This window comes from Patella vulgata, chromosome 5 (genome assembly GCF_932274485.2).
Source record: "Patella vulgata chromosome 5, xgPatVulg1.2, whole genome shotgun sequence".
In the NCBI taxonomy this organism is placed as follows: Eukaryota; Metazoa; Mollusca; class Gastropoda; family Patellidae; genus Patella; species Patella vulgata.
Window position 1 is genome coordinate 62907229 of NC_065883.2, and position 26497 is coordinate 62933725.

The 26497-nt window shown below is 33.2% G+C and overlaps 1 protein-coding gene across 1 annotated transcript in view; it reads right to left on the reverse strand.

Moving 5' to 3' along the window:
* Positions 1–7: 7 nt before the first annotated feature.
* LOC126821376 (pleckstrin homology domain-containing family G member 1) overlaps positions 8–26497 on the reverse strand; it is a 91402-nt gene continuing 64912 nt past the window's right edge. The window contains exons 4-14 of the mRNA XM_056101030.1: positions 16385–17259; positions 11134–11234; positions 8494–8610; positions 5698–5848; positions 4858–5058; positions 4383–4499; positions 3575–3670; positions 2997–3126; positions 2631–2738; positions 239–274; positions 8–18 (exon numbers count right to left, since the gene is read on the reverse strand). Coding sequence (XP_055957005.1) covers positions 8–18; positions 239–274; positions 2631–2738; positions 2997–3126; positions 3575–3670; positions 4383–4499; positions 4858–5058; positions 5698–5848; positions 8494–8610; positions 11134–11234; positions 16385–17259 — 1943 coding nt within the window. The remainder of the gene's footprint in view (positions 19–238; positions 275–2630; positions 2739–2996; positions 3127–3574; positions 3671–4382; positions 4500–4857; positions 5059–5697; positions 5849–8493; positions 8611–11133; positions 11235–16384; positions 17260–26497) is intronic.

Sequence of the window (26497 nt, forward strand, 5' to 3'; positions counted from 1 at the left end):
ATTAGATTTATAGTAAAACTTAATGTAAATAGCATAACAAGTCTAGGACATTAATAATCAGTAATATTCTAACTAAATATATACAATAATCTACAACATGTTTAAAGTTATAAATAAATCCAAGAATAATGTTGAAATAAGAATAATGATCTCATTTACAGTCTAAAAGTGAAATATCAAGAATCACAGAATTATAAATATTGTACAGATAAAATTAGTCTTTAATTCTAGTACTTACCTCTTTTAGCTTTCTGTGGTTTCAATAAGTTAAATTCTGTAATATAAAGAAATAGGTTTTTAGAAATATAATGCTTATTATAAAGATCGGAATTTACTGTCATTAAACAAAGAACAATCTTATACCATACCATGTATTTTGTATTAACAATATACATTGAAAATAATATCAATCAAAATATTTTGAATTTTCTGTAAAAATTTTTGTACTATTTTTAAAGTGAATAGACCTGTTTGGATTGAATTTGTATTGTATTCAACCTAACATGTTGGTATCTGTCTCTACAGTTCAAATTTTAGGTCCACATATATAGAGCCAGTGTTAATGTTTGGCGGAGTTGGTGTTCCACAATTGACATATTATAGTGTCAAGTTAACAACTTGATCACTGCCTAGTATTTGGAAATTAAATTTTAGCGGTGCAGATTTTGTTGTCCCATCAGAACTCTAAATAACAAATCTGACCAACCTATTTCCATACTTTATTTTGACCTGTATGTCTTGTCTCCACTATTGATAAACAAGATTTATGTAAATAATTATATAGAAAAAAGCCTGGTCCGATATTAACTTCTGGCATCTACTTTAGCAAATTATACAACATGCAAACATAGGTAGGGTTGGGAAGACTTTGTGACTTTCACAAACTCAAGAGAAATTGAAAGTCTGTCTTGTCACTGATGGCAATTGAACTAATATCCATTCTCAGTGAAACATGGTGGCTATGAAAAGATATTTGTGCTGTTTAAGCAGGTTACTGATTTACTTAGGACAACTGCTCATGAAAGAAAAAAAAATCAAGATTGGCCAGTCAAAAGGACTCCTTTAAAGCCACTGATGGTCATTTGAGAGCTTTTGAATCTCTTGCAAACTACAATATTGTGAAGAAGATTTGCTGAAATCTTAACATGGTTCCGTTCCTTGCATTGTCTACAAAGATGTATTTTGCAACATTTGAATATGAACAAGGCAGCACCATCCATAAGTGTTTCGATAGGAGGAACAACTTTAATTGACAAGAACTGACCCAAACTTTCATTTCAGCGATATCGCTTTGTTGTGGAAGCAGAGTTAAAATAAAGTTATTTCAAACACTCCGCCAGTTTAAAATAGATGAGTGGACTGGGGTAATCGATCGTTCGTTCGTTCGTTCCTGGAGTTTTATGTCCACTTCCACCAAGGGTGATATCCAGGGCCGTAACTAGCTCAGAGCAACGAGGAGGGGCGGGAAGTGTTCTCAAGGGGTGCTGTAAAATTGACGGACAATGTTTACGGACCTGGTGATATCGTAGACAAGTGGGATATTCAATCAACATGCCCTTTTATAGTGCTGTCCTCAAATAACATTAATAATGAAAACATTCAACATATAATAATAAAGGTAACATCATGCAGTTGAAACAGTTAACATGCTGTATTGGTATGGTGTAATATAATGATGATAATCATGGTGCTATAATAATGGTGTGCGGATTAAAACACATGACAATGGTGAAAATATAAGACAACTCACAAAGATATTTTTCAATAAACATGTCACAATCATCACCTAAGAAATTTCAAACCAAACAAAATTCACTATTTGCTAACAGAAAAACACTAGGACGGTTCATTCAAATTAACAAAATTTGTTTTTTTTTATTAACACAAAATGAATTAACATTTCTCCATATGATTCATGTTCTTTCGACAGCAATGGAATCGTAACAGTCTTTTTGAGAAAGATTTAGTTTCTTAAAATTCAACGAGTGCCAGGATTGATATATTTATGTATGATTCATGCTCATCTCGAATGAAACTTGTACAGTCTGATCTTAAGACATGGATTACAGGTATGATGATAGTATAACTTTAAAACACAGATGTCACTTCGAACAGTTTCCTTATCTCAGATTGCATGATATTTATATTTTTACGTGGCAATTTTTAGTATTAATTGTCTCTTTTTGAAGTGGTCTTACATATAAAAGTTATAAAATTAGCTGTATTTTATTGCTTTAAGGTTAAATTCTTTGAGATTCCTATGGCAGATTAACTGGCAGATGAATTTAACAGCTTGTCCATATTACGACATGTATCTGTATTGGTAGATTTGATCAAAAAAGAACCCAGCTTTAAACTTAGTTATTTTAAAGTGTAAGTATCACTCCTCTGGAGAAGGCTGAATGACACTTTCAAAACATTTCTCCTTATTTTCATTTCTACTTCCACGATTCAAAAACAGATTTTTGAGGTAAAATTTGAAATAAAACAAAAGTGTCTGAAGCCATAGCCTAATATAGATCAGAGATGAATAGGTGTATTAAAAGAAGCATCTAATAATTAAATGGCTACAAACACACACACATCACATCTAGAAACAAATCATTCAACTATTATAAACATATATTTACCTGCTAATTTGCCACCTGATTTACGTCGAACTCTCCGTCTTTCCAGGTATTCTGGTGCCGTGTGTTGATGTTTTCTACTTGCATCTAAATTCTCAGTGCTCACGAAATCTGGAAAAATCAAGTTTTAATGAGATGATATAAAACAGGATTACCTCCCTTATATTAACTTGATCTTCTTTTCTAAGCGTATAACTTTTTTTTTAACCCATTATTAGAGGTTTATTCAAACCTCATCTTCTATTCAAGCAAATAACACAGCAGATATTTTGAAACAACAAGAGATTGAAACTCATTAATTATCTTCCCTACAATGGTTGTGATTATTTTATTATTTCAATTACTAAATACCATTTAAACAGTACCTACCTTCATCATGATTACGACCAAGTTCCATAACTAAACTTTTAACTTTATCTGGTATTTTACCACTATAACTCTCTAATATCAAACGTTTTATTTCCTGACACCATCTTCTTTTCTGTTCCATATTACGAGCCTGGGGTAAATATGTGAAAAAAATTTAATTACAAGAATCATTAATAATTAAAATGGAAAACATCATGAACGTGTCTTTTAACTAAATAAAAAGCCTTTTGATACCTAGTGGAGTTAATGAGTTGAAAATATTTGAGAAGGCATTTTTTCATCAAATAATTTCATTAAATTTTTTATCTTTTACAGTACACAAAATATCATACATGTTTTTACAAAATGTCACATAGAATAAAGTTAATATTATTTATAGGTTCACTCTTTACTTGAAATATTACATTTTGTGGAATGAAAATCAAACAAGGGTATCACAATTGAGGAAAACAAAAATAGCACCCTCCTGTAGAAAAGGGTAAATAAATTTACATAATTCCTTCTCTGGAAAAGATATCTTTAAAAAGATTTTTGTTATTTCTGAACACATGTGCAAATACAAATGTTCTGTTCAGTACCTGTAGTGTATGCTGGGCTTTAGGATTATCAAAAGGAATGATATGAAAACTGAGAGGTTCGTTATCAATAACTTCAACTAACATCAGGTTGGAGCACTGAAGTATATAAATATACCACAAATAAATTAAAATAGCATCAAATAAAACAAAACATATTGACCAACAAAGAAATAAGAACTGTACAGCACACAAGTTGTATAAAAATGAGTTTACAAGACATACTGACAAGTAATTTTGGGACAAAAACATGATGAATCTTTATCATAATCAAAGCACACAGGACTCTTTCTCCCTTTCACCTACACTTCTCATGCTCAAAAAAATGAAATGGGGATTAACGTTCTACTGTTCTGCTCTGACTGGGCTAATAAAGACGGGCATATGCCATACAGTGTGCTATGAGAGAGAAATTTTGCCTGGACAGGTGCTTTGGCGTACTCTTATATTGAATTCCAATTGCCAAGGGATCTTTAACGTGCACTCCAATGTGTACACAGAATCTTGTTTTTTTGCCCCATCCAAATGACTAGACAGCTGTCCTTGTCAGGCCCTCCGTCTTGCACCAATGACGAGGGGGAATCACACCGGGAAATCTCGATGAACTCCCAACACTGGGAGAGAACACATGATCTCCAGACTAGCGAACCAGCATCTTACCCACTTAGCCACCTATGCTCAAAAAAGCACCCTGGTAAGGTTTACAGGGAGACAAAATATTCCCTCTTCTCATGGATTGACATGTATTAATTCCAATGTGGCCCCGGTCCTAAAATAATGACAGTTAAAACCTTAGATGAGCCTATATTACCTGTACAGATGCTTTACAACTTAACATTCCACCTTCTTTCTTCTTACATATTAATATTTCTTTCTCAAATAAAAATACATGACGTGATGCTCTCGCTCCATATACTCGAAAAGTACTCTGTTAACAAGATAGAAATAAAATAAATATACATTATCAATATCTCACAACAAGGAAATAATTCATTAGGAAGGTGATTGGTGCAATTTCTAAAACTAGTTCTGTACTTGGAGAAACAAAAGCAAAACATTTTCCTAGTTGCTACAATTTTGTGTTCGTTATTGTCAATATTTATATCATGCCACATCACTCAATTACTGATCTTATGATCTAAAGTGCACATGTTAGGCTACTCGACCAACCCTTTGTTTTATACATAGACATCTATCAATTAATAAACCATATTCGATTTCATATATAGAAAATAATTTGCTTAAGGGAAATCTGATAATAGAGAAGTTTAATAGAATTTACTGACCTCTAAGACTAGTTCACCTAATCTAGTTAAATCATCTCCTGTATAATCCTCTAATTGACTCTGTATCTCTTGTATCTTTATAGCATGTTCATGTTTACGTTTCATATTGTTAATATGGTGAGCCATACTCGTCATATGTTTAAAGGCTTGTTCTAGAATATCATAGCCAGGTTTCTCCTTGTCGAAATTCTTCCAGATATTCTGAAATCAGAATTTTAATATTAGGTAAGCATTATATAAATGTATGTCCGATAGTTGTGTGAGGTGGGTAAAGATATGCAGAAACCGTACGATTGAATTGGGGTTTAACATCTTGTCAACACAATATGTGAGATTTTTTTCGTTGGTCAAGTGTATAATGCTAGGGAAGTGTAAGTGATCATGACTGTAGCATTTTCACCTACTCTGAATCCATTTCAAACTGTGAAGGTTTCTTTTACACACCAGTCAGTGTGTAAACAAGTGTACCTTGGTTTTCTTGTCCCACCCGACTGACTAAGCAAACTTTCTTCATCATTTTCACAGACTTGACAAGAGCGAACTAGGCTTCAAATATCCCCAATAATCTTCTCAGATAATGCCAGGAATCAGACTCACGATTTCTAATTAAAAGTTCTGTGCCCTGATGGCTCAAACCTCACAGTCCCAGATTTGAACACAAAAAAAAAAACCCAACTAAATAAAATGTTATTAATCCAAATGGCATAAAAAGTGAGACTTATTAGAATACTGATCATAAATTATAAACGATCATAATTTTAATTTTCAATTTTATTAGATGTTATTTATATTTGAAACTAACTATATACATATATATTTACCCGATGTCAAGACGCTTACCTGTAATAGAAGATGATACTTCAGTATTCGTTGTACTGGACGGAGTAAGTATGCCCCTAGAGGTAGACCATGACCTAACATCTGTTGACGATGTTTAAAAACTTCACACAGAACTGGATCCATCATAAATTTGGTTAAAATTTCAACAGCACTGAAATCAACAAATATCATATCAAATTTACATAGAAAAGATTTAATTAAAAGATGTAATTTAAAGAAAGCAATTTTAGACAAATATCCGTTTTTAAATGATTTTTAGTGATACTGAAATGAAATGGGGTTAAGATCTGTTTTTTCTGCGTCAACCTGACTAACAGAGTTAGTGTGCTATATGAGGGAAATTCTGCAAAGACATTGATGCTACAAACTATTCTTATTTCAATTTTAAACTGTCAGGGATTTTTAACGTACTACCAAATGGTATACATGTGACATCTGATCTTTTTAACTTTTCGAACACGTTTACTGGCCCAGGCTTTCCCATCCTGCACCATTGACAAGGGGGATACCAGGTTGGAGAATCTTGAGGAACTTTATTAGATAAAACTGGAAACGTTGTTGCAATTCTCACTGAGTTATCATTGCTAGTAAGGTAGACAATTAGTACAGACTAATCGAAAATATAATAAAACACAGATCCAATTTCGTTCTGTTTTTATAGTTCAAAATTTCGATTTACTTGTCTTTACTACACTAGAATCTGAAAGAGTTGTTATATAACAGGCGTTTTACTTGATGTGAGGAATTAGCTAATGAAACAGTCTGTTACGGCGAGTTATTGGCCTATTTATACACAGAACTGAGGGTAAACCACTAGAAACGTTAACGCGATTGATTAATGAATGTCTGACGTCATAGGGTCAAAAGCCGCTGGTTTGATCCCTAAGGGAACTCCCACTATAACTTGTCAGATCTTCATGTAGTGTAGGCCATCGAAAGTATAAAAAAAGAAACGAAATATAGATCTGTATTTTAATCAGATTGACCAGAAAGTGAACCACGGACCATCTTGCTATATAGTATAGATAGACTGCACTAAAAACAACACCCACACATTGAAATATTTGGGAGGTACAATGCATCTTGCCTTATCATCCTTTCCTTTTAAAATGTACATACAGACACTATATAAATAAATGTATATTTCTCTATTTATACAAGATTTACACAAAACATAAAAACTTTGTCTATTTCTAATCTCTTCCTTACAACACCCACTTTTAAAAGCCGAAAAAAGATAATAAACATTCACATTTGTCTCAGTTTTAACTTCACGTTATTACACAATGACATCATTGATAAGCTATATTTTGATCTTGACTATAATGTCATAACATGTGTTTAATTCTAAAGTAAAAGTAGACAACTGGGACGGAGTGAGACAACAACAAAGTTATTGTTCAATTGTTATATACCTTATATTTTTAGATGATGTGAGCACATGTTAAAGTACCATTTGAACCCTTTCCAACAGATTACAGAATTAAGTCTATTTAATTCAGGTTACATGGAAATATGGTCATGGAGTCTAAGCAGGTTTATAAAGGGAAAGTAATTTGAATCCTATACAGTCATTCAATATGATTCGCTTTGTCACAGTGACTAGTACCATGTTAAATTTCAATAACCTAGCTTACTCTGTTGAATAAAATTGGTTACATACTGCTATGGTAATCAGAACAAACGAGTGTAGCACAAATGGCAGTTTTCTTAGTACTATTTATAAAATGGCGCTTATGTCGACTTCAGAACTGGGAGCAAATCAACAAATGTGGGCAAAAGAATTTGGAGCACTCATGTTGACTTGGAACGGATAGCGATTACACTTAACATGCGACTTAATTTTTTTATCATGTCATAAACAAAAATGGTGAACACCTTATTAGAAGAAGCAACCCAAAGGCATGGTCGATCTTGCCACATTTCTATAACTTTATTATTGTTGACACCATCAACATTTGAAAAGTGGATGCCTTCATTCGCTTCCATTTTGCCTATTTATAAAGTCACATGTCTCTTATCATGTGATGATATTTCTATGGAAAGAGTTGACGCCAGTTGTAAGAGCACTCATGTCGACGGCAACTAGTTGCCGCTAGTTAAAGCGAGTTGCATAAAGTCAAACATTGGCAACTGGTTTCAACTGACTGGAACTTATTGCCTGAGTTGTAAGAGGCACTCATGTCGACCTTTTTCAGTTGCCAAAATGCTAGTTGCTCTCAGTTGTATGGTCGACATAAGCTTGCTTTAGTTGTTCAAATTACAATTAAAGACATCATTTCTCCAATCAAAACAGATGGCCAGAACTCATGTAAGCATTGACCAATGTTTTTAATAATGTTAAGAGTGGTCTGGACTGAAAATCTATATATGACATCTGAATATATATATAGTACTACTTATACATTATATCAAATATCAAGCACATAATGCCTATAGACAAAATGGCACTGGGACGAAATGTCATAGGACAAAATGTCACTAAACTGATGACACTGTCACAGAACAAAATGTCACAAAACTGATGACATTGTCAAACAGACTGACAATTAATACATGTGAAAGATCTAGCTGAATAATATTTTTTTCACAGGTTCTTTTCATATAAGAATTTTAAGTTGTTGGAGGATTTTTTCAAAGTAGTTCTGGCATATCACAGTACCTTAAATAGTACAATATTCTGTATAAAAAAAATCAAAGAGACTGACAATTAAATGCAAAAGGGTTCTAGATGAAAAAGAGTTTTTTGATTTAACTTTATAAAGTTTTTATAAGGAAGTAGTATATTGACAGTACCTTGGATAGTTCGTACAATATTCAGAATAAATAACGAAACCCTTGTTGTTTCTGACAAAACATTCTGCAACTTTAACAGGTTCACCATCACAAGCCTCTAATTCACTGAGAAAAACCCTGTAACCAACAACATGTAAACAAATAAATAAACAATCCGAGTCTATACAACTATCTTGGTTAATATTTATTGTTTAATATGATAATATTATGATAAAACACATTCAGTTCAATATGTTGTCATCACACAGGGGTTATCATTATATCTATAGACTAATACACCAACAAGTGGAAGGATTAACAGTGTTTAACATCTTGTTTTCCGCATCAATCAGGCTAATGATAATGAGTTTACAACATATAATGTACAATAAGGAAGAGTTTATTTGGACAGCTAAGCTACGACCTGTTCTTACTTCAATGTCCAATTGTCAGGTGAATAGTCTACACAGGATGTTTTTGGGTTTTTTATTACATTGTCAGATCAAGAGGAAAGCAGGCATTAAAATCCCAAGGTACTTTTATCGGCCAAAACTAAGATCAGTGAGAAATATTGATTGATTGGGGGTAACATATGGAATATGTGTATTTTATTATTTTGATTATATGCACAACTCTTTTGCAGGTGAAAGAATCTGCATAACCAAGGTAAAAACATGAAAATATTGATGACAGAAAGAAAATCTTTAACTCAACTTGCCTTTAGAAGACCTAGATTCATAGTTCATAATTTACGAACATGAAAAATATAAAGAACCATGTGGACAAGATACACCTGGTCAGGTACTCTGTCTTAAATTGGGTGAGAAATGGTATGAAATGAAATGGGGTTTAACGTCCTACTTTTCTAAATTGGGTGAGAGTGCAACGTATTTTCAGTCATTTAACTTTGATGAGGAATTGAATGTTGGAAGTCTGCAAAAACTGAGAAGTGTGTATTTCAAATATTTTAAACCTATTCTAATATCAAAGAAAATAAAATGAAAATGAAATGGGGTTTGCGTCCTACTGTTCTGCTCCAAACTGGGCTAATGAAGATGGGCATACGCCATACAGTGTGCGATGAGAGAAATTTTGCCCAGACAGCGGCCCTTTGGCCTACTCTTATATCGAATAACAACTGTCAAGGGATCTTTTACGTGCACGCCAATGTGTACACAGGACCTTGGTTTTTCGTCCCATCCGAACGACTAGACAACTCTAATATCAAAGATTCTCAAGTTTAAAATAGAGTTGCTATACAATATACTCAACTGGTAGAGTTCAATTACTATTTTATATAATCTGTAAGTGGCATTTAACTGATTGAGGAACGTAATAAACATAACAAAATTTTTATGAGAGATCAATCACTGGGTTTATTATAAAAAAAAACATGACGTTTCAACAAGTATCCTCTTATCCTTATCAAGAACAATAAAACAAGTGATTGATCTCCCATTAAAACTGTTTTCTGTTAAATAATATTACACTAATTTGTCATTTGTGTTCTATGGATTCTGAAATTGATAGGTGTGTAGGTTCTATTTTATTGGCCAGGTTGAAGCTTAGCTACATTCTATATCCCTATAAAAGGAATTCTACTAGATACATTTGACACATGTCTACAATTTACACAACTGTTAACCATTACACTGTCTGTGTTTATAAATAATATTTATTTTACTGGACAAATGACCTGAAACAATGGTCACTTTGTCTGACTATGGACACAGTGGGTGTGCTATTGGGTAGTATTGTCCAGTCTGGTGGACAGACCGGTCATATATACTGGTAGATACAAGATATATGTATATATATATATATATATATATATATCACATGATTGACAGGTATGTTTACTATCTACAATAACATAAACTGTTATAAACCGGTAAACTCTCCAATTGTCATAGGAATTTGTTAATGTTTTATTATTATAACAATATACATAACATAATTTCAGTGACCTGAAAAGACAAACTGAAATGAAATGAAGTGGGGTTTAACATCCTACTGTTCTGCTCTGAACTATGCTAATGAAGACGGGCATACGCCATACAGTGTGCTATGGGTGAAATTTTGCCCGGACAGCGGCACTGCAGCCTACAATATCGAATTCCAATTGTCAAGGGATCTTTTACGTGCACGCCAATGTGTCCATGGGACCTCGTTTTTTCGTCCCATCTGAACGACTAGAAATCTGTCCTTGTCAGCCCTCCGTCCTGCATCACTGACAAGGGGGAACCACAACTGAAAATCTGGATGAACTTTCTGTGCCAATGCAGGGATCGAACACCCGAGCTCCAGGCTAGCGAGCCAGCGTCTTACCCTAATTGCCATCGTGGCCCCAGAAAAGACAATATATACTTTCTAAAAATATCCTTTGATTTCCCTGACTTTATTTGCAGATTCCAAATTTGATTCCTTTATAAGTTCTACATCCATTAATCAAATGGTGAATTGAAACTTCCATCTCAGATATTCCCTGACTGGGTTATCCGATGACTAAAGTTCCAAACACATTTGGATATGAATTGACTTGATCAATCGAGAAATCAAATTTAAATATTTCACAAGACTGACTTATTAAGCTTGACAGCACAAATGATTTACTAATTGATATTTCACTAATTAAAGTTAAACAAGAAATTCTGATCTTACTTGCTGAAATTATATATACTTCTAATATTACTAAATAAACAATTAGTGTCTTCTCGAGCTACATCAACTTCTGTAAACTTCTCTAAATATTGTAGATAACCCTGGAAAATATAACAAATCAAATTATGATATTTTTTTTGTATGGTCACATATGTCCGACATATTCAAAGCTAGGGAAGGGAAATTTATTTGGATAGCAGGGATTACAAGCACTCATTAACCATCTCCAACATCAAGGATTCGTTTATTAATGTGCACTCACGATGGCATCAGAGGATGATGATCAGACCATCGGCCGCATGAGTGCATATGGAATTTTAAACCAAACTTGTTTTGTTCAGGTATATATCTATATCTTCCATAAATTATTCCTATATGTACAACAGTTGAAAATATATTAAACAGTTTTATGCAAATTATTATAGCAGAGATCAAACATAATTTACATGACAGTATAAGATATTTCTTTCTTTTTCTGTATCTCAGTGCATTTCATGGTAGGGAATAATGAAATTAAATATGAAAGATAATTATTTATTTCAATTTTGTTCTTTGTGTGTCAAATTGATTGATATTTCCTCCATTTTTTACCTTGAAGACAACCTCTAACTATTAATCACATGTAAATATATAGCACCTGTCAACAAAACACAACTAGCACTAAAAGGTCAGAGGTCGTGTGGGTTGTTTAGTGTGTGGGTTCAGTGGACATATATTGGGCGATAGTTTGGGTGGTCATTTTTCTAGTGTACTACAAAAAAACATCATTAGGTTTGGAGAGTTTGGTAGATGCCATACATTACAGTTAATCAGATGTCAGCAAAGGAAAACTCAAATTAAATGATGTTTGCATGCAGATGTCTAATTTAGCTGAAGTGAATGCTTGGTTTATTGGTTATTTTAGTGGAATATGAGCTTCCTGAACATGTTGTGATTACCCTGAACACTGATTTTCCATCCATTAATATATATAGATACAAGAGATAAATAGTTTAATTTAATTACAAGTACTTATGTTTCAGGTGTATGCCATATGTATACACCATATTGCCCTTACAGTCTGACAAAACAGGGGAGTCACAGAGGTTCAGTGATTAAGGTGCTGGAAAGCTAACCCAGAGGTCTTCAGACAGGGGTACCACTTGGCACGGACTGTACCTAGTTGTTTGGATGGGACAAAAAAAATGATGTCCTGTGTACACATTGGAAGGCACGTAAAAAAAATCCCTTGACAGCTGGAATTCAAAACAAGAGTAGGCCATAGCAGCCACTGTCTGTGAAAATTCCCTTGTCGTAGCACACTGTATATGCCCATGTATATGCCCAGTTGTTGCAGAACAGTAGGATGTTAAACTCCATTTCATTTCTGACAAAATAGGGTCCAAAACATATCTTTCTATACTGGCATCAGTGGCATATGCAGGATTTCTAATAGGATATGAGTATAAGGGCAGTATCGTAGCTCGGAGGAGAGGCAATCTGGCCTGGGCGGTACTTTTGTTCAACAGCAATAAAGAAAGGTTGGATTTCTTTCCGTCTGGGAGAGAGGAAAAACTTTAAACTATGCCAATGGGAGGAGGGACAGGAGTCAGTTATTAGGTAAATTTTGATTGCCAAGGGAGCAGGGAGTTTAGCCTGGTTCGACACATTCCAAAATCAAGGGGGATGTGTTTCTATACTACACTTTTTATAAGCCCTGCAGCTTTTCAATAAGTGTGGTTTAATGCTTTTCAAGAAATATATCACACGGGTCCAAAATATTAACTAGTATAAATTATGTACGCTTGGCACATTGCCCGTACCATTATTTGAAATAATGATACGCCAACATCAAAGGATTTTAAACCAGGTTATTGACCAAGGTAATCTCCCAATGTTGATGTAATATATAATTGACTAAGCTTTATGCCAAAATGCCAATTTCAGAATTATGTTTAAAATGAATAGCTTTAAACTTTGGAATATGTATAATATAATAGAGCAACGGTAACCTGTTTTTAATATATGATGATAATTGAGAATATAAATGAAAGAAGTTGTTGATGAAGAACAGATTGTATATTGGTTTCCGTTATTTACCTGTACGTGTTAACAGGAAGTAAGTTGTTTATATAATAAGTTAATATATTAAACAGGTATTTACATTCCTCCTAATCACTATTTTTATTAATTTATTATAGTCTTTATCATATCAATCTACGTTAAATGATAATATTACAATAAAGCCCAATGAACACAGCCCGATTCCAGTCTGTCGAACATTTATCTCTTCAAAAATTATGAATGCCCAACAGAAGATATTTTTTCTGTTGCAAAAACCAAACCAAAGCATAATTTACAATCAACTACAGTTTTTAAGGTGATTTCTTTTACAAAAGAAAACTATTTTTAGTATGTTAAGAAAATTTGCACTAGCCTGAAGGGTTTAAAAAATGAAATGAAATGAGGTGCCTTAATTGTTTATTGAATTTCTGCAAATTTATTTCATAGCTTGAGGAGTGAGGACTTGCTGTTAATGTTGCATTCAATTATAATTTTATATAAATGTTACTGTGAATCATCTTGCTGTAATCACACATGTTGAACAATGAATGGAGAATGGACCTCAAAATACTAGTTCTTTTGAAATAAAATCTAAACATTTCTTTATCACTAGCAGCAGACCAATAATTACCACTACTATATGTATTATATATTTCTATCTAACCAAAATAGTCGAGTTGACGACAACCACCAATGGAGATGGTTTTGTGGACTTTTAAAAGCCAATGTAAATAATAATCTTTCAATATTGACAAAGCACATCAAAAAAAAAAAAAACTTCAAGTTCAGTTGACCTAGAAAATAATTTCTTTACTTTAGAAATTAGAGCAGTCGAGATATTTTCTTTTCGCTGACAACTAATGAATCACAAAGAATTACTCGAATTGTTTCTGCTTGAACTAACTCTTGAGCCAATGACCATAGTGGTCATTATTAGTATCTCTATTCTTATCACAAGATTAATTCACTCACAGACCTCATTTTCCACATTTACTTCAATTCCAAAGAAAATCTGAATGACCAGAGGCTAAAATAAACGAAGCAGACCTGAAGGGCAGACGGTAAGTGTCTGCCATTATCACAGCCCCACCTACATACTAATTGCTCCATTATCTCAACCAATGTAATATTAGTAGAATTGTAACCTGGTCAGAACTGGGTTAATTGACCAACAGAATAGAAATGACTGGAATCCGAGAAAATCCAACCCTTACTTAATCAACAATGACAAAGTTTTATTTACATGAGGTGTATAAGTGGTATCTATTAGTGGAAAGTTATTCGGAGTAATGTCCGCAATTTATCTCCATGTTCCATATGACTGATTTTGAGTACTGTAATTATTTGTAGGTCTGGCAAAGTCACTGGGGTTCGTTTCCAATTGATTCATATTTCAGAATAAATTGATTTCATGATTGCTTTTTGGTGCCTTTGGGACATATTGTCAGAAATATTGGAAAAGAGAGAGAGAGAGAAATGGGGTTTAACATCCACTCGACACAAACTAGGTCATTTTGGGACTAACATATGGTTCAATTTTATTTCAATAATTCGTTTGCGCATAGGGGTTTTTAGCAATGGGAGGAAATCGGAGGATCCGGAGAAAACCCACGAGATTGGACAGGCGACCCTACTCCTTGTCATGTACAACCGGGGAATCGAAACTACACCAGTTAAATCAATGACAGACCTTATGAATGATACAGCGCGCACGTGCTAACCATTCGGCCATCCACCCCCCCCCCCCTATTGGAAAAGAATGGCTTTTGATGAAACTATTTTTCTTTGCACATCATATCAAAATGTTAAGAAATCAAATTGACGTTATTTCATCTACTGGTATTTGTCAGTAGGAGTGATAAGACAGATGTTTCAGATGTATCACTAAAAACTTATTTCCTACGAACAATTTTTAAAGATAAATTGTTGAAATAATTTACAAACAGAACACGTTTTGATATAAACAAATATTTCAACGGAGATTTATACTAGTCCAGATACATTGATGATTCAGCAGACGGCTCAGAACAAGAGACACACAAAGAAATATTAAAAAAGATCAATGTGGAACAGTTAGAATGCCCAGCGCAATTTTGATGGTTATTTGTGCCAGATGTACACCCATTTCATGCTAAGATGTTCTATTTGTAAACAGATGAAACTACACCAGATCTCGTTCTCCTATAACATCTGGTCACAGTGAACCAGAACAATCAGATTTAATATCGTGACTCTCTTACATCTATTCATAGTTTTCTTACATGAACGTAAAACTTTTGTTTAAGATTACTGAATTTGTAGAGATATTCAGATGATATTGTTCACCTATAAAGCATTCAAATATCAAATTAGACCTACGATATTTACCATTGTACTGCTCGACATTTTCAGCCGCTTCAATTACTCATTTCTATATCTCTATTATAAATTAAATTACTGTATTAATGGCAATATGTTCAGCACCAGCAGTTTTCAATACATCCAAGCTTGGTTATTAAGAAAGTTTGTTAATTTTAAGTAATTTAGAAATTAGACATGTACCTGAATGACTCACTGAATTTGTACAGGTGATGTATTTGATCATGAGATCATGTAACATATACTTTCTATTAGATACCAGATGGTTAGGTAGTTTACTGCATGTAACAGGATTTTTACAATCCCAGAACACTAGCCCTACTTCAAGGTACCAGTGATCTTTATACTAAAGATGCTATAAAAATGGAACTTGATGTAGAAAGGTTAACATCTGACGAGTAAAACATCTTCACCTTTGATTAGGCAATTTACTTATCAGAGATACCATCTGGATTAGATGTTTATATATTTGATAGAAATTCCTACTTTTATCTGTGTTTATGTCTTGATATAGATTCCTTTTCAATTTTGTATAAATTTGTGTGAAGGCCTTTTTTATGTTTGTATGTCTGGGTCTTATTCACAAGAGAAAGTCTTCATGACATGTCAAAGGTCATAATTGTGTATCAAGAGGATATGATATGACATGAACAGGACTTAGACCACACAGTGATACATAATGGTTTCAGTACAGAATGTTGCTTAATTCATATAATGTAAAGCTTGTATTAATTGCAGCATGGCCTTGCGGAATAAACTGTGACAAAAAATTAATGAAAACATCATATAGCTATAAATTCAAACTTTTAAAATTGATTTCTTGTTTACTTGATGATTTAGAAAATCTTACCTGTATAATGTCCTCTAGACTTTTAACGTAGGTTCTTTCAGTTTCTACAATCTCCGATACAACACGTTGCACATAACTAACATAGTGATTGGCTGGTTTAGACAACATGCAGCCATCGGGAGAATCTGGCGCCATCTGTGGACTATCTGGACATAATCCTTGAGGACTGGGTGGCATTAAGGTGTTCCTAGATTCCACGTGTCTACTTGGATTAGGACTTAATTTATGATTTTCCAATGCTGTTGTAACTGCATACGCATCAGCATCGGAGAGCGAACGTTTGGGTTTGGCACTTTTCAATCGTAATTTGCTTGAGTCCAATTTCTCAATTCTATCTTTATTTCTTGGTTTCTCATCGTTTTCCTTCTTAGAGAAACTTTCAAGATGTTTTAATCCAGAAATATCATTTTTCACAACTTGGTTTAACTTTTTCTCGAATCTTGCGGACATGACTTCCATTGCATCAATTTTATTATTACCATTTACATCCTTTATAGAACCATTCACAATACTACTATCACTTCGTAACAACGCTTGATCATACTCCTTTAAATTGGGACGTTTCCGTTGATGCCGTGGCAATGAGGAAGACGAGGCAGAAGACATCGAACTTATACTAAGGGGGCGTTTTCGTGTATCATTCAAACTATCACTGACATCACTCACAGGAGGATTAATCATAGTATGTCTCTTATCCAGACCATTCTCGCATATAGTCACAGAGTTACCTTTTCCTACTCTTGTTGCTGTGGAAACGGGTAAACTGTTGGATTTGATTTTAGCTTCCTGAAATGGATCATCTTCTGTGGGTCCATTAGAAGCAGCTATATTATCATAAATAGTCAACAGAGTTGGTGTTAGATCTAATGATGAACCTGAAAATAAACAAGATAAACATTAATTAATATGAAAAACCATTTTGTTCCCAGCTGTATTTACTTTCACACATGAAAGATAAAAGGTACCAGGTGTTCTAGAAGCTGGAGTAATCATAGACTCACGAGCTAGCATGAGTAATTAGCTGGTATGAGTAATTAGTTATGACAAATTCGAATAAGAATATTCTACATTAAAAAATATTTCAAACTGTCTGTATGAAAATCTAGGCAGATCCATTGCAAATCATTACCAACACTGATGTTGGAAACGTGAAATCGACTGCAGAAGTGGTTTATAATTAATCTAGACTGTACATGTAGATAAAATATTCATAAGATAGTCAACTGGTTATATGTAAATCGTTGAAATATTAAAGATTAATGAGTTTTGTCGAAGATCACAGGACACACCTATCACACCTCATAAAATAATCCTTGTTTTCCAATTCAAAACTAGCTGTAGCTAATAAACTGACTCTTAATATTTCTATAGAACCATCAGGGAGCAACCAATCTACTACCAAATAAAAATAACTAGGCTAAAACATTAGTCTTCTATGAAATAAAACTCAGTTGGAGAAATCAAGTTTCACAAGTTTTTATAAGTTCAAAAGAAAGAGGATTAGTGAGTAATCTATGACCTAGATAAAATCAGTATTAAATTTATGATAATAACTATCTATAATAGATATATAAGAATAAAAATAACAGCGATCAAAAAAGGTTGATAAAACCTATTTAATTAGAGGTTAATTTGATTTCTTGATTTAGAAATATGATACAATTTCCTTAATTCTTTCAATTACTTTTCTACAAGATTGATGGATGGAATTTGATATTGTGCTATGTCCCCCTTTGATTACCTCTTTAAAGGGCGTAAACAGATCTGTATGACTTCCTTCATCCATAATAAATATGTTGATTTACAATTGGTGTGGAATGAAAAGGTGTGTCCATATGAACTACTAATCATGAAGTCATGGATAAACAATGCAATTAATTATTAACATTTGATGAGCATGATTTCACAGTAAACATGTATCTTAATATAAAACATTTTTTTGATATTGAATAGCTTGTGAGGTTCAAGTGTCCTGTAGCTCCTCAAGGGTTTTGAATGTTGAAAAACTTGAGGTCAAGTGCCCTAATGATACAATCAATGCAGCCCCTCAAGACTTTTGAATATTGAATAACTTAAGTGCCCTAATGATGCAATCACTGCAGCACCTCAAGGCTATTGAACGTTGAATAAATTAATCATCTGTCAATTTGGGGATAAATTTCTTTGCTATGTTTTGTTTTATACATTGTTTAGTACATGAATTAATTGTTACACAGCAAAGAAACTAGAACTGCCCCAAACGTTTTCGAATATTCAATTTTACATGAACCTATATTTTTTTTTTTTTAATCATTTTTAGATTTTGTATTTGTGATAGTATATGAAACATATTAATATACACTTCAAATTGGCAAGACAAAAATTTGAGAAAAGGAAAATGTCAAAACTTGGCTGAGACACAAATGTGCAGGTGTAGCAATAAATTTCTATTTATTTTAAACAAGTTATCAATTCATTTGATAATTTAGATTTTTTAAGAATCATAAATTTCCATGGAAACACAAATTTTGTTGCCAGATGTTATGGTTACATGAAAAACACTCCAAAACAGTCCCATAAAAAATCTCTTATATCATGCACAAGAGTAAAATGATCGGATTTTATTCTTATGTTTATCTTTGTGCCATGGTTCAGGTAGAGACAATGTCATTAATTTAAGACAATCTGCAACCCAACTGAAGCAGAAGACAATTCAGCAGATAAGAAGAGGTTGTAACCTATCATGAATTGTAAATTTAAATACACCCACTGAGGTGAAAGTGGTTATAGAGTTATCACAAATCTTTTTTCAATGAATCATGAAATTTACTTTAATAAAGCTAATCATGAGATAGTTCCGCAGACATACTTAATTTTTTTTTTATCTAACTTAGCCACATTCTTTAAACATTTTAATCTTTTAGAATTTTAACTAATGCGGTTGTCGAACTCAATGTAACCCGCTCTATGGAAAGCCAAATTTATGTAGACTAACTTTATTTACTTTTGAATGACCAGGTCAATGACTAGACACCTGGAAAACCTAACAAGTTTTTTTCGGCAATGATCCAGTTAAAATGGGAGCTCTAACTTCCGCTCTCATGCTATCCAGACAAATTATTCTGTGGGCAAATTTCAACCCATCTTCTCACAGATAGTTGTGAACACTACCGGTAATCACCATTAATTATATTATTACCTTTCTAGACAAATATCAAAAAACACAAATTTAACCAGACACTGTGACAATAAATCTATGTAAAATAATTCCAATGATGTGTAATGTCAGTATGAGATATTAACTATGTCTGGATGTTGGACCTGTAGAAAGTTATCAACCCATGTCATATTTAAACATTATTTCAAGTTTCGTGTCATTTTACATGAGTTGAAACATACAATATATCACCCTAAGACAGTCAACAACAAAATTACTTATATAATATGTAGACCATATACAAATGATAACATAGATAATACGAGTTAGGATTATATAAAGGTTATGAAAACCATGGGGGAACTCAACCAGACAAGGTCTGACACGGTTTTCAGCTGGGGAGATTAATAATCAGCGAACCATTTTCAGTTATATTAAAATTCTTTAATATTGGTATACTTTATATAACAAACTACACAAAATTTAACTACATAAATAAATGGAGTTACTTGAGACAATCTGAGACAAGATTTGGTCAGTTTTAATTTTTGTAATGTCTTGGTGGACAATGAAGGGGAAGGTGAATTAGATCCAACTACCAGATTATATATCTGTTCACTACCAATTGAAACACAGGATATTGGTTTTAAGGTAAACATCGAAAATGACTAGACACACTTTCCATGTTGGAGACATTCCTACTCACAAGTCAGAAGGGAGAGAGAGAGAGAAAAAAATCAGGTTTAACATCCACTCAACACAAACTAGATCATTTCAAAACTAACATATGGTTCAATTTATTTCAATAATCTCGTTTGTGTGTAGGGGTCTTTAGCAGTGGGAGGAAACTGGAGGACCCAGAGAAAACCGACGAGGTTGGACAGACGACCCTACTCCTTGTCACGTACAACAAGGGAATCGAAACTACGCCAGTTGACTAAATGACAGACCTTATGATACAGCGCACACGCACTAACCATTCGGCCATGTGACAGCACATACAAGTATTTGAACCTTGAACATTCTAATTGTAATTCACTTTCTATCCATTTACCTTTTGTTGTTAGCTTTTGTATCTTATCGAATGATTTTTACAACTCAAGCTGACTAGCATTTAGCATAAATCTGCATTTTAAAGACAAATAACACAAGTTATAACATGGGGTGATTATGAAAACTTATAAATAAAAAAACCCACAGTTTCCCCTTGTAAATGGTGCCAGATGGATGTCCAGGCAAAGACAGTCTCTAGTTAATCGGATGGGACAAAAACTCAAAAATCTGTGTACAGATTGAAATGAAACAAGCCAACAGTGAGGCTGATGTCCCCCGCCAAAATACCAAAATAAATAGATGACACATTAATTTATCGCACATTTATTTTTTTTAAAGTATCAAGCAATCAAACTGATTATCAACTATACACTTAAGTTTCATCACTCTCTCTCAAAGTTATCTTGTCCTAAAGCATCAACCAACAAGGCATTGACCTAATCAACACATACACCAAGTTTGAACATTCTAGCTCAATTAGGAAGAGAGTTATCGTGCCCCAAAGTATCAACCAATCAAATTGCTTATCTCTGCTTACCCTAAGCGGAAAATGCTCATCTAATCAAATTGCTTATCTCTGCTTACCCTAAGCGAAAAATGCTCATCTTCGAACTCCATCAAGGCATTGACCTAATCAACACATACACCAATTTTGAACATTCTAGCTCAATTAGGAAGAGAGTTATCGTGCCCCAAAGTATCAACCAATCAAATTGCTTATCTCTGCTTACCCTAAGCGGAAAATGCTCATCTTCGAACTCCATCAAGGCATTGACCTAATAAACACATACACCAAGTTTGAACATTCTAGCTCAATTAAAAGTTATCGTGTCCCAAAGCATCAACCAATCAAATTGCTTATCTCTGCTTACCCTAAGCGGAAAATGCTCATCTTCGAACTCCATCAAGGCATTGACCTAATCAACACATACACCAAGTTTGAACATTCTAGCCCAATTAGGAAGAGAGTTATCGTGTCCCAAAGCATCAACCAATCAAATTGCTTATCTCTGCTTACCCTAAGCGGAAAATGCTCATCTTCGAACTCCATCAAGGCATTGACCTAATAAACACATACACCAAGTTTGAACATTCTAGCTCAATTAGGAAGAGAGTTATTGTGTCCCAAAAAGTGTGACGGACAGACAGACGGACAGACAGACAGATGGACGAACCCATTTTAATAGTCCCCTGCTTTCTTCGAAAGGCGGGGGACAATAAAGAGTATGGTGTAAGTCTGTCTTCACCAATCGGTGCAAAAAAAGTAGGACGTTAAACCACATTTCATTTCATCTACAAATCTAAAGCAACTTAAACAAGATGGTTCAGTGCATTGATAAGTCGTTTATATATCACCACACCTGTCCATAGTACATGATAAGTAAAAATATATCAAATAGATTTGATTGACAAATGATTGACAAGGTTAACAGGTGAAGGTTATAATATCAGCAGGGGTATAGAACTATTACTACAGGTGAAATATCTCTGATAATGATACCTTTGATACATGGTATACTGGTGCTATCAAAGTAGAATGGCTTGGAATTGTTATGGATATCCTCCTTTAAACAAATAGTGTAGAATTGATATTTTCCCAAAATATTGTAGATACCTCGGTTTCCAATTGATCTAGCTGTCTCACTGACATATTACAGAGTCTTTGGTTTTAAATTGAGCTAGCAATCTACCTGACATATTACAGAGTCCTTGGTTTCAAATTGACCAGCTAACTTCCTAAAATATTGTAGAATCCTTGGTTCTTCCATCGTTGAAGCAATAAATGAATAAAATGGTGTTTAACATCCTACTTTTCTGCACCAACTGGGCTAATTCAATGACGCAAAAAATACACAGAAAACCTGGTGGTAATAATTCCAGACAATCTGAAACAACTCCATCCATTTGAATGTCAAAAATTCCACCAAATATAACACTTTAAAAGATACAATGACAGGTGTATTGACCTGAAATAAGTTTCAGGTATAAACTTGATTGCAATACAGGAATATTCTTAAACAAGTTTTCAGACATGCAATGTTTGTCCAACACTTACAAGCATCTGATTACACTGGTTTGTCAACTGGAAGCCCAGTATCACAATATCCTTTAACATTTCTAACATGTTTAACATGTAGATGTATTTTCTTTTAACTATCACAATTTAATTAGTTATTTGAACCCCTGTCCCCAACAAATCTCTATAATGGTTGCAGTGGGTAAAGTTTACAGAGATAAACCAACACTAATTAAACATTACATCATCAACCAAACAAAGCTATCAACTGCCAACTCCATTAATTATTCTACAAGTTTTAACCTTCAAAAACCCTGATTTACTTTAAGCAACTCTGTCCGTTATAATAGTTTTGTTAAATTCATGAAAAACTTACATTAGATTAAATTATTCTCCAAACACCAGCCAAAGTTGAATTAAAAACTTCACCTAATTTAAACGGTTTTAATATATTTTTAACAACTTTGAACTATTCGTTATACACAAAGCCATTAAAAACTTTAATTGAATTGATGGTATCTTTGTTCAGGAACTCCAACATTGCTCTTCAACAAAGATATCATATGAAGTAACTTTATACTGCCACAATCATCCTTTCTGTAATATTCAGAAACTTCTGAAAAACTTTGAATTCTTCACAAGACAATTAACACTTCTATAAGGTTTCATTATCCCAGTTTTGACAAGACTGTCAGTAAGACTCTTGTGATGTAATATAACTTGAAATTAAATTATCAGACATCAAATACTATCATGACATAATAATCATGTAAAATAAGCCATGTCTAACAGCTGGGGAACCCTGTGATGATCAAGTTGTAGGATGTGGTACCCTTATATAACACAACACTGAGAACCAGGAAGGATGCAACATTTTATAACAGTGCTGTCTGATCAAGTTAATTAATATTAGACCATGGTGTTATTAATTTTTCAACAACTTAACATCATTTATTAAATTTTGGTTCACTAGGGTACTATTTAATAAAAACCAATAAATGTCATCCTAATCTGATATAATTTCATGTATGTGAAGAAATATTATGTGGTGACCTTTGATTTCCAAAATGATTGACATAGTATGTACAAGAGTTAACATATAGGTGCTGACAACTGATACAAGAGATGTAACAGTTGCATGTAAATTACAATGGTAATAGATGTAATAAATGGATGTAATGGCTGATAATAATCTATCAATTGAAATACTAATTAAAACTATTTGTGTCAATCAATCACCCAATAAATTGATATTTAATAAACAATCAACACTACGTCAACAATCAGTTACATGTCAGTGACAGTCTGTAGGTTATATAATGACATGTGTCACTGTCATTGTTATTCTTGTAATATTTATGAGCCAGTCAGTCTGGTCAGATGTCTGCTATATTGACCCATTTAAAACAATGTTGTAACATTCGTGTTTCAAATAAAATAGGTTTATTTTCTTTATAAAAACACATTAAAATTGTCTACCTTTTGAAGAAATCCTGAAATGTTTTAAAGAAAACAAGAACTTCAAAAAAACATGAAGCTCCACCCATTTATTTGTCCATTTGAAATATTTTATTGCTAGGAGAATAACATAAACATTGAGAAATAAAACTTCCATAATTCTAAAATTAAGTCAACAAACTCTTTTTGCTTTCTTGAATAACTTTTCCAAACATTCAGACATTTCGTCTTTGAACTAATTCTGTTGGTTCAGTATTTTGATTTATTTGATCAAGATTTATTTCAGAATAATAAAGTTAAGTTATTAGAAAGTATGTCAGTTATTGGACTTATTTGAACTATAATGGAATCCCCTGGTGGGCAGACAGCACATGTTTCTGTGTAACCCTAGTAACTTTCTTCTTCTCTCATTACATGGTTCACAGACTATAGTATATACCTACATCTACTACAGACCAGACCTGTCCTAAAGTATTCCAGGAATCTTTGGAACTTGTTTTTATAATGATGTATCTAATCAAGAACTATGTCTGACCATGTTCTCCACCCAAACTGTTTCATCATCACAGTACAACGCTCATTATCGCATCTGTTAATCTATATGTAATATCAAATGTTTGTTCAAGATAGAATTCCACAAATTTCCTTCATCTAATTCTCATCTGACTGTCATCAAAAATACACAAGTTTCAGCCCCCTGTAAGTCTGTGGTCTGATACCATCAACAACATACATATTAACACATTTAATATGTTATTTTAAGACAGCAAACATTTACTTGAGAATTTCTGAATTGAAATGCATGTAACTGAAACAAGTGAGCAGAAGTAGAAGTGTATGTCCTAAAAGATTTTTTTATCTGGTACAAAGCTATCAGATGCTGACAGACGGACATCGCTTGCTATCTCCTTACAACTTTTATGGAATACTGCAGATTTCTACCTCTATTTTTACTGACAGAACAGTAGGATTCCAATTTTCTGTAATAATCAGAAATTTCATCATCAGCTCCATGCTATTCTTAAAAGTAATAAATTCCTTTCCTTTTTTTCCATGATGCAAATTATCAGAATGAAAACAAATTGTTATGGCATTTAAGAAATTTGATTCTGTTTCAAAAGTTCATCAAGTAAATTTAAAGGAGCCAAATCGCTAATATTTGGGACCTAGAAATTGACACAAATTGGTCGCAACGCATATAATATTGTAATATGAACGTATATAAACTGAATTACATTCAATCGTTTCTGTTTTTACAATAATTTCTAATGAGTTATGTTCGGCGAAATACGCCAGAAGTCTCAATCGAATGCCCATTTCTAGCGTCTGGTTATTCAAGTCTACACCGATAGTATTTATTGCACATGCTCTCCAGATAAGAATATGACGTAACCGTTTAACATGACTTGTGGAATATAGCCTCGTTCTTTGAGTCCCTTGTTACAAATGGCACCGAAACGCATTATGGTACACGATTTGTGTACCAATGGTAAAATGTTTATTTTGTCTTAAATATTGGATATCAGAAGCCCATCTTTTCCCGGTAAGATCACAACATCAATGTTGGTTTAAATTGACAAATAATTTGTGTTTTCTCTAGCGAAAATTTTTGGATGATATTGAGTTAGAGACTTAGCTACTTTAACATACAGCTCGAGAAATTAAAATTTCAAAGTCTAAAAAGTGAAAACTGATAATTCAGTTCAAAACATTTCAGATAATTGTCTACATAATCAGAACCCATTCACAAATAAAGACAAATGTATATACAAGTATAGGTATTAGAGCAGCTGTAAAACAAGTATGTAATAGACAAGGGTTGGATCTGGTACTGACAGAATGATGTACGATAGGTAGCCCCCTAGACTTAAACACTGGACCAATTCTTTTCACTGTAACTAAAGAAGGCTACAGTAATGTAATTTGGTTAAATAATAATCAAACCTCCTGTGTCTAGCTGAACAAAGGTTAATGTTTCAAATAACCCACAAAATGTTTCACACAAAAAAAAGAATTAAATCCAGAATTTTAAAGCTAGTTGTTACATTATATTATGATTTATATATTTGGTTGAATGGTATTTTGTAAGTTATTGTTATTATATATAACATCTTGTTAAAATATCTGTTTATACTCATCCTGGTACAATACGACCCAAGCACCTAATATAAACACTTAAATGGACAATCATGAATAGATAGGAATAGACTGAAAATAGATGGCAAGTAAACTAGTTCATTAGAAAAGACATGTACCAACATATATGTCGATAAACGATAAAAAAAACTACCTCATGAAAAATAATTTCTTAACACAATCTAATCCTGAATTCAATCAATTAGAATTAAAAGTAATTTCAGATATTCTGATAATTGTATTGTAAGTAAAAATAAACAATACCTTTTAAACATATATCATGATTTCATAAATGTCAAATCCAAATTTAGAA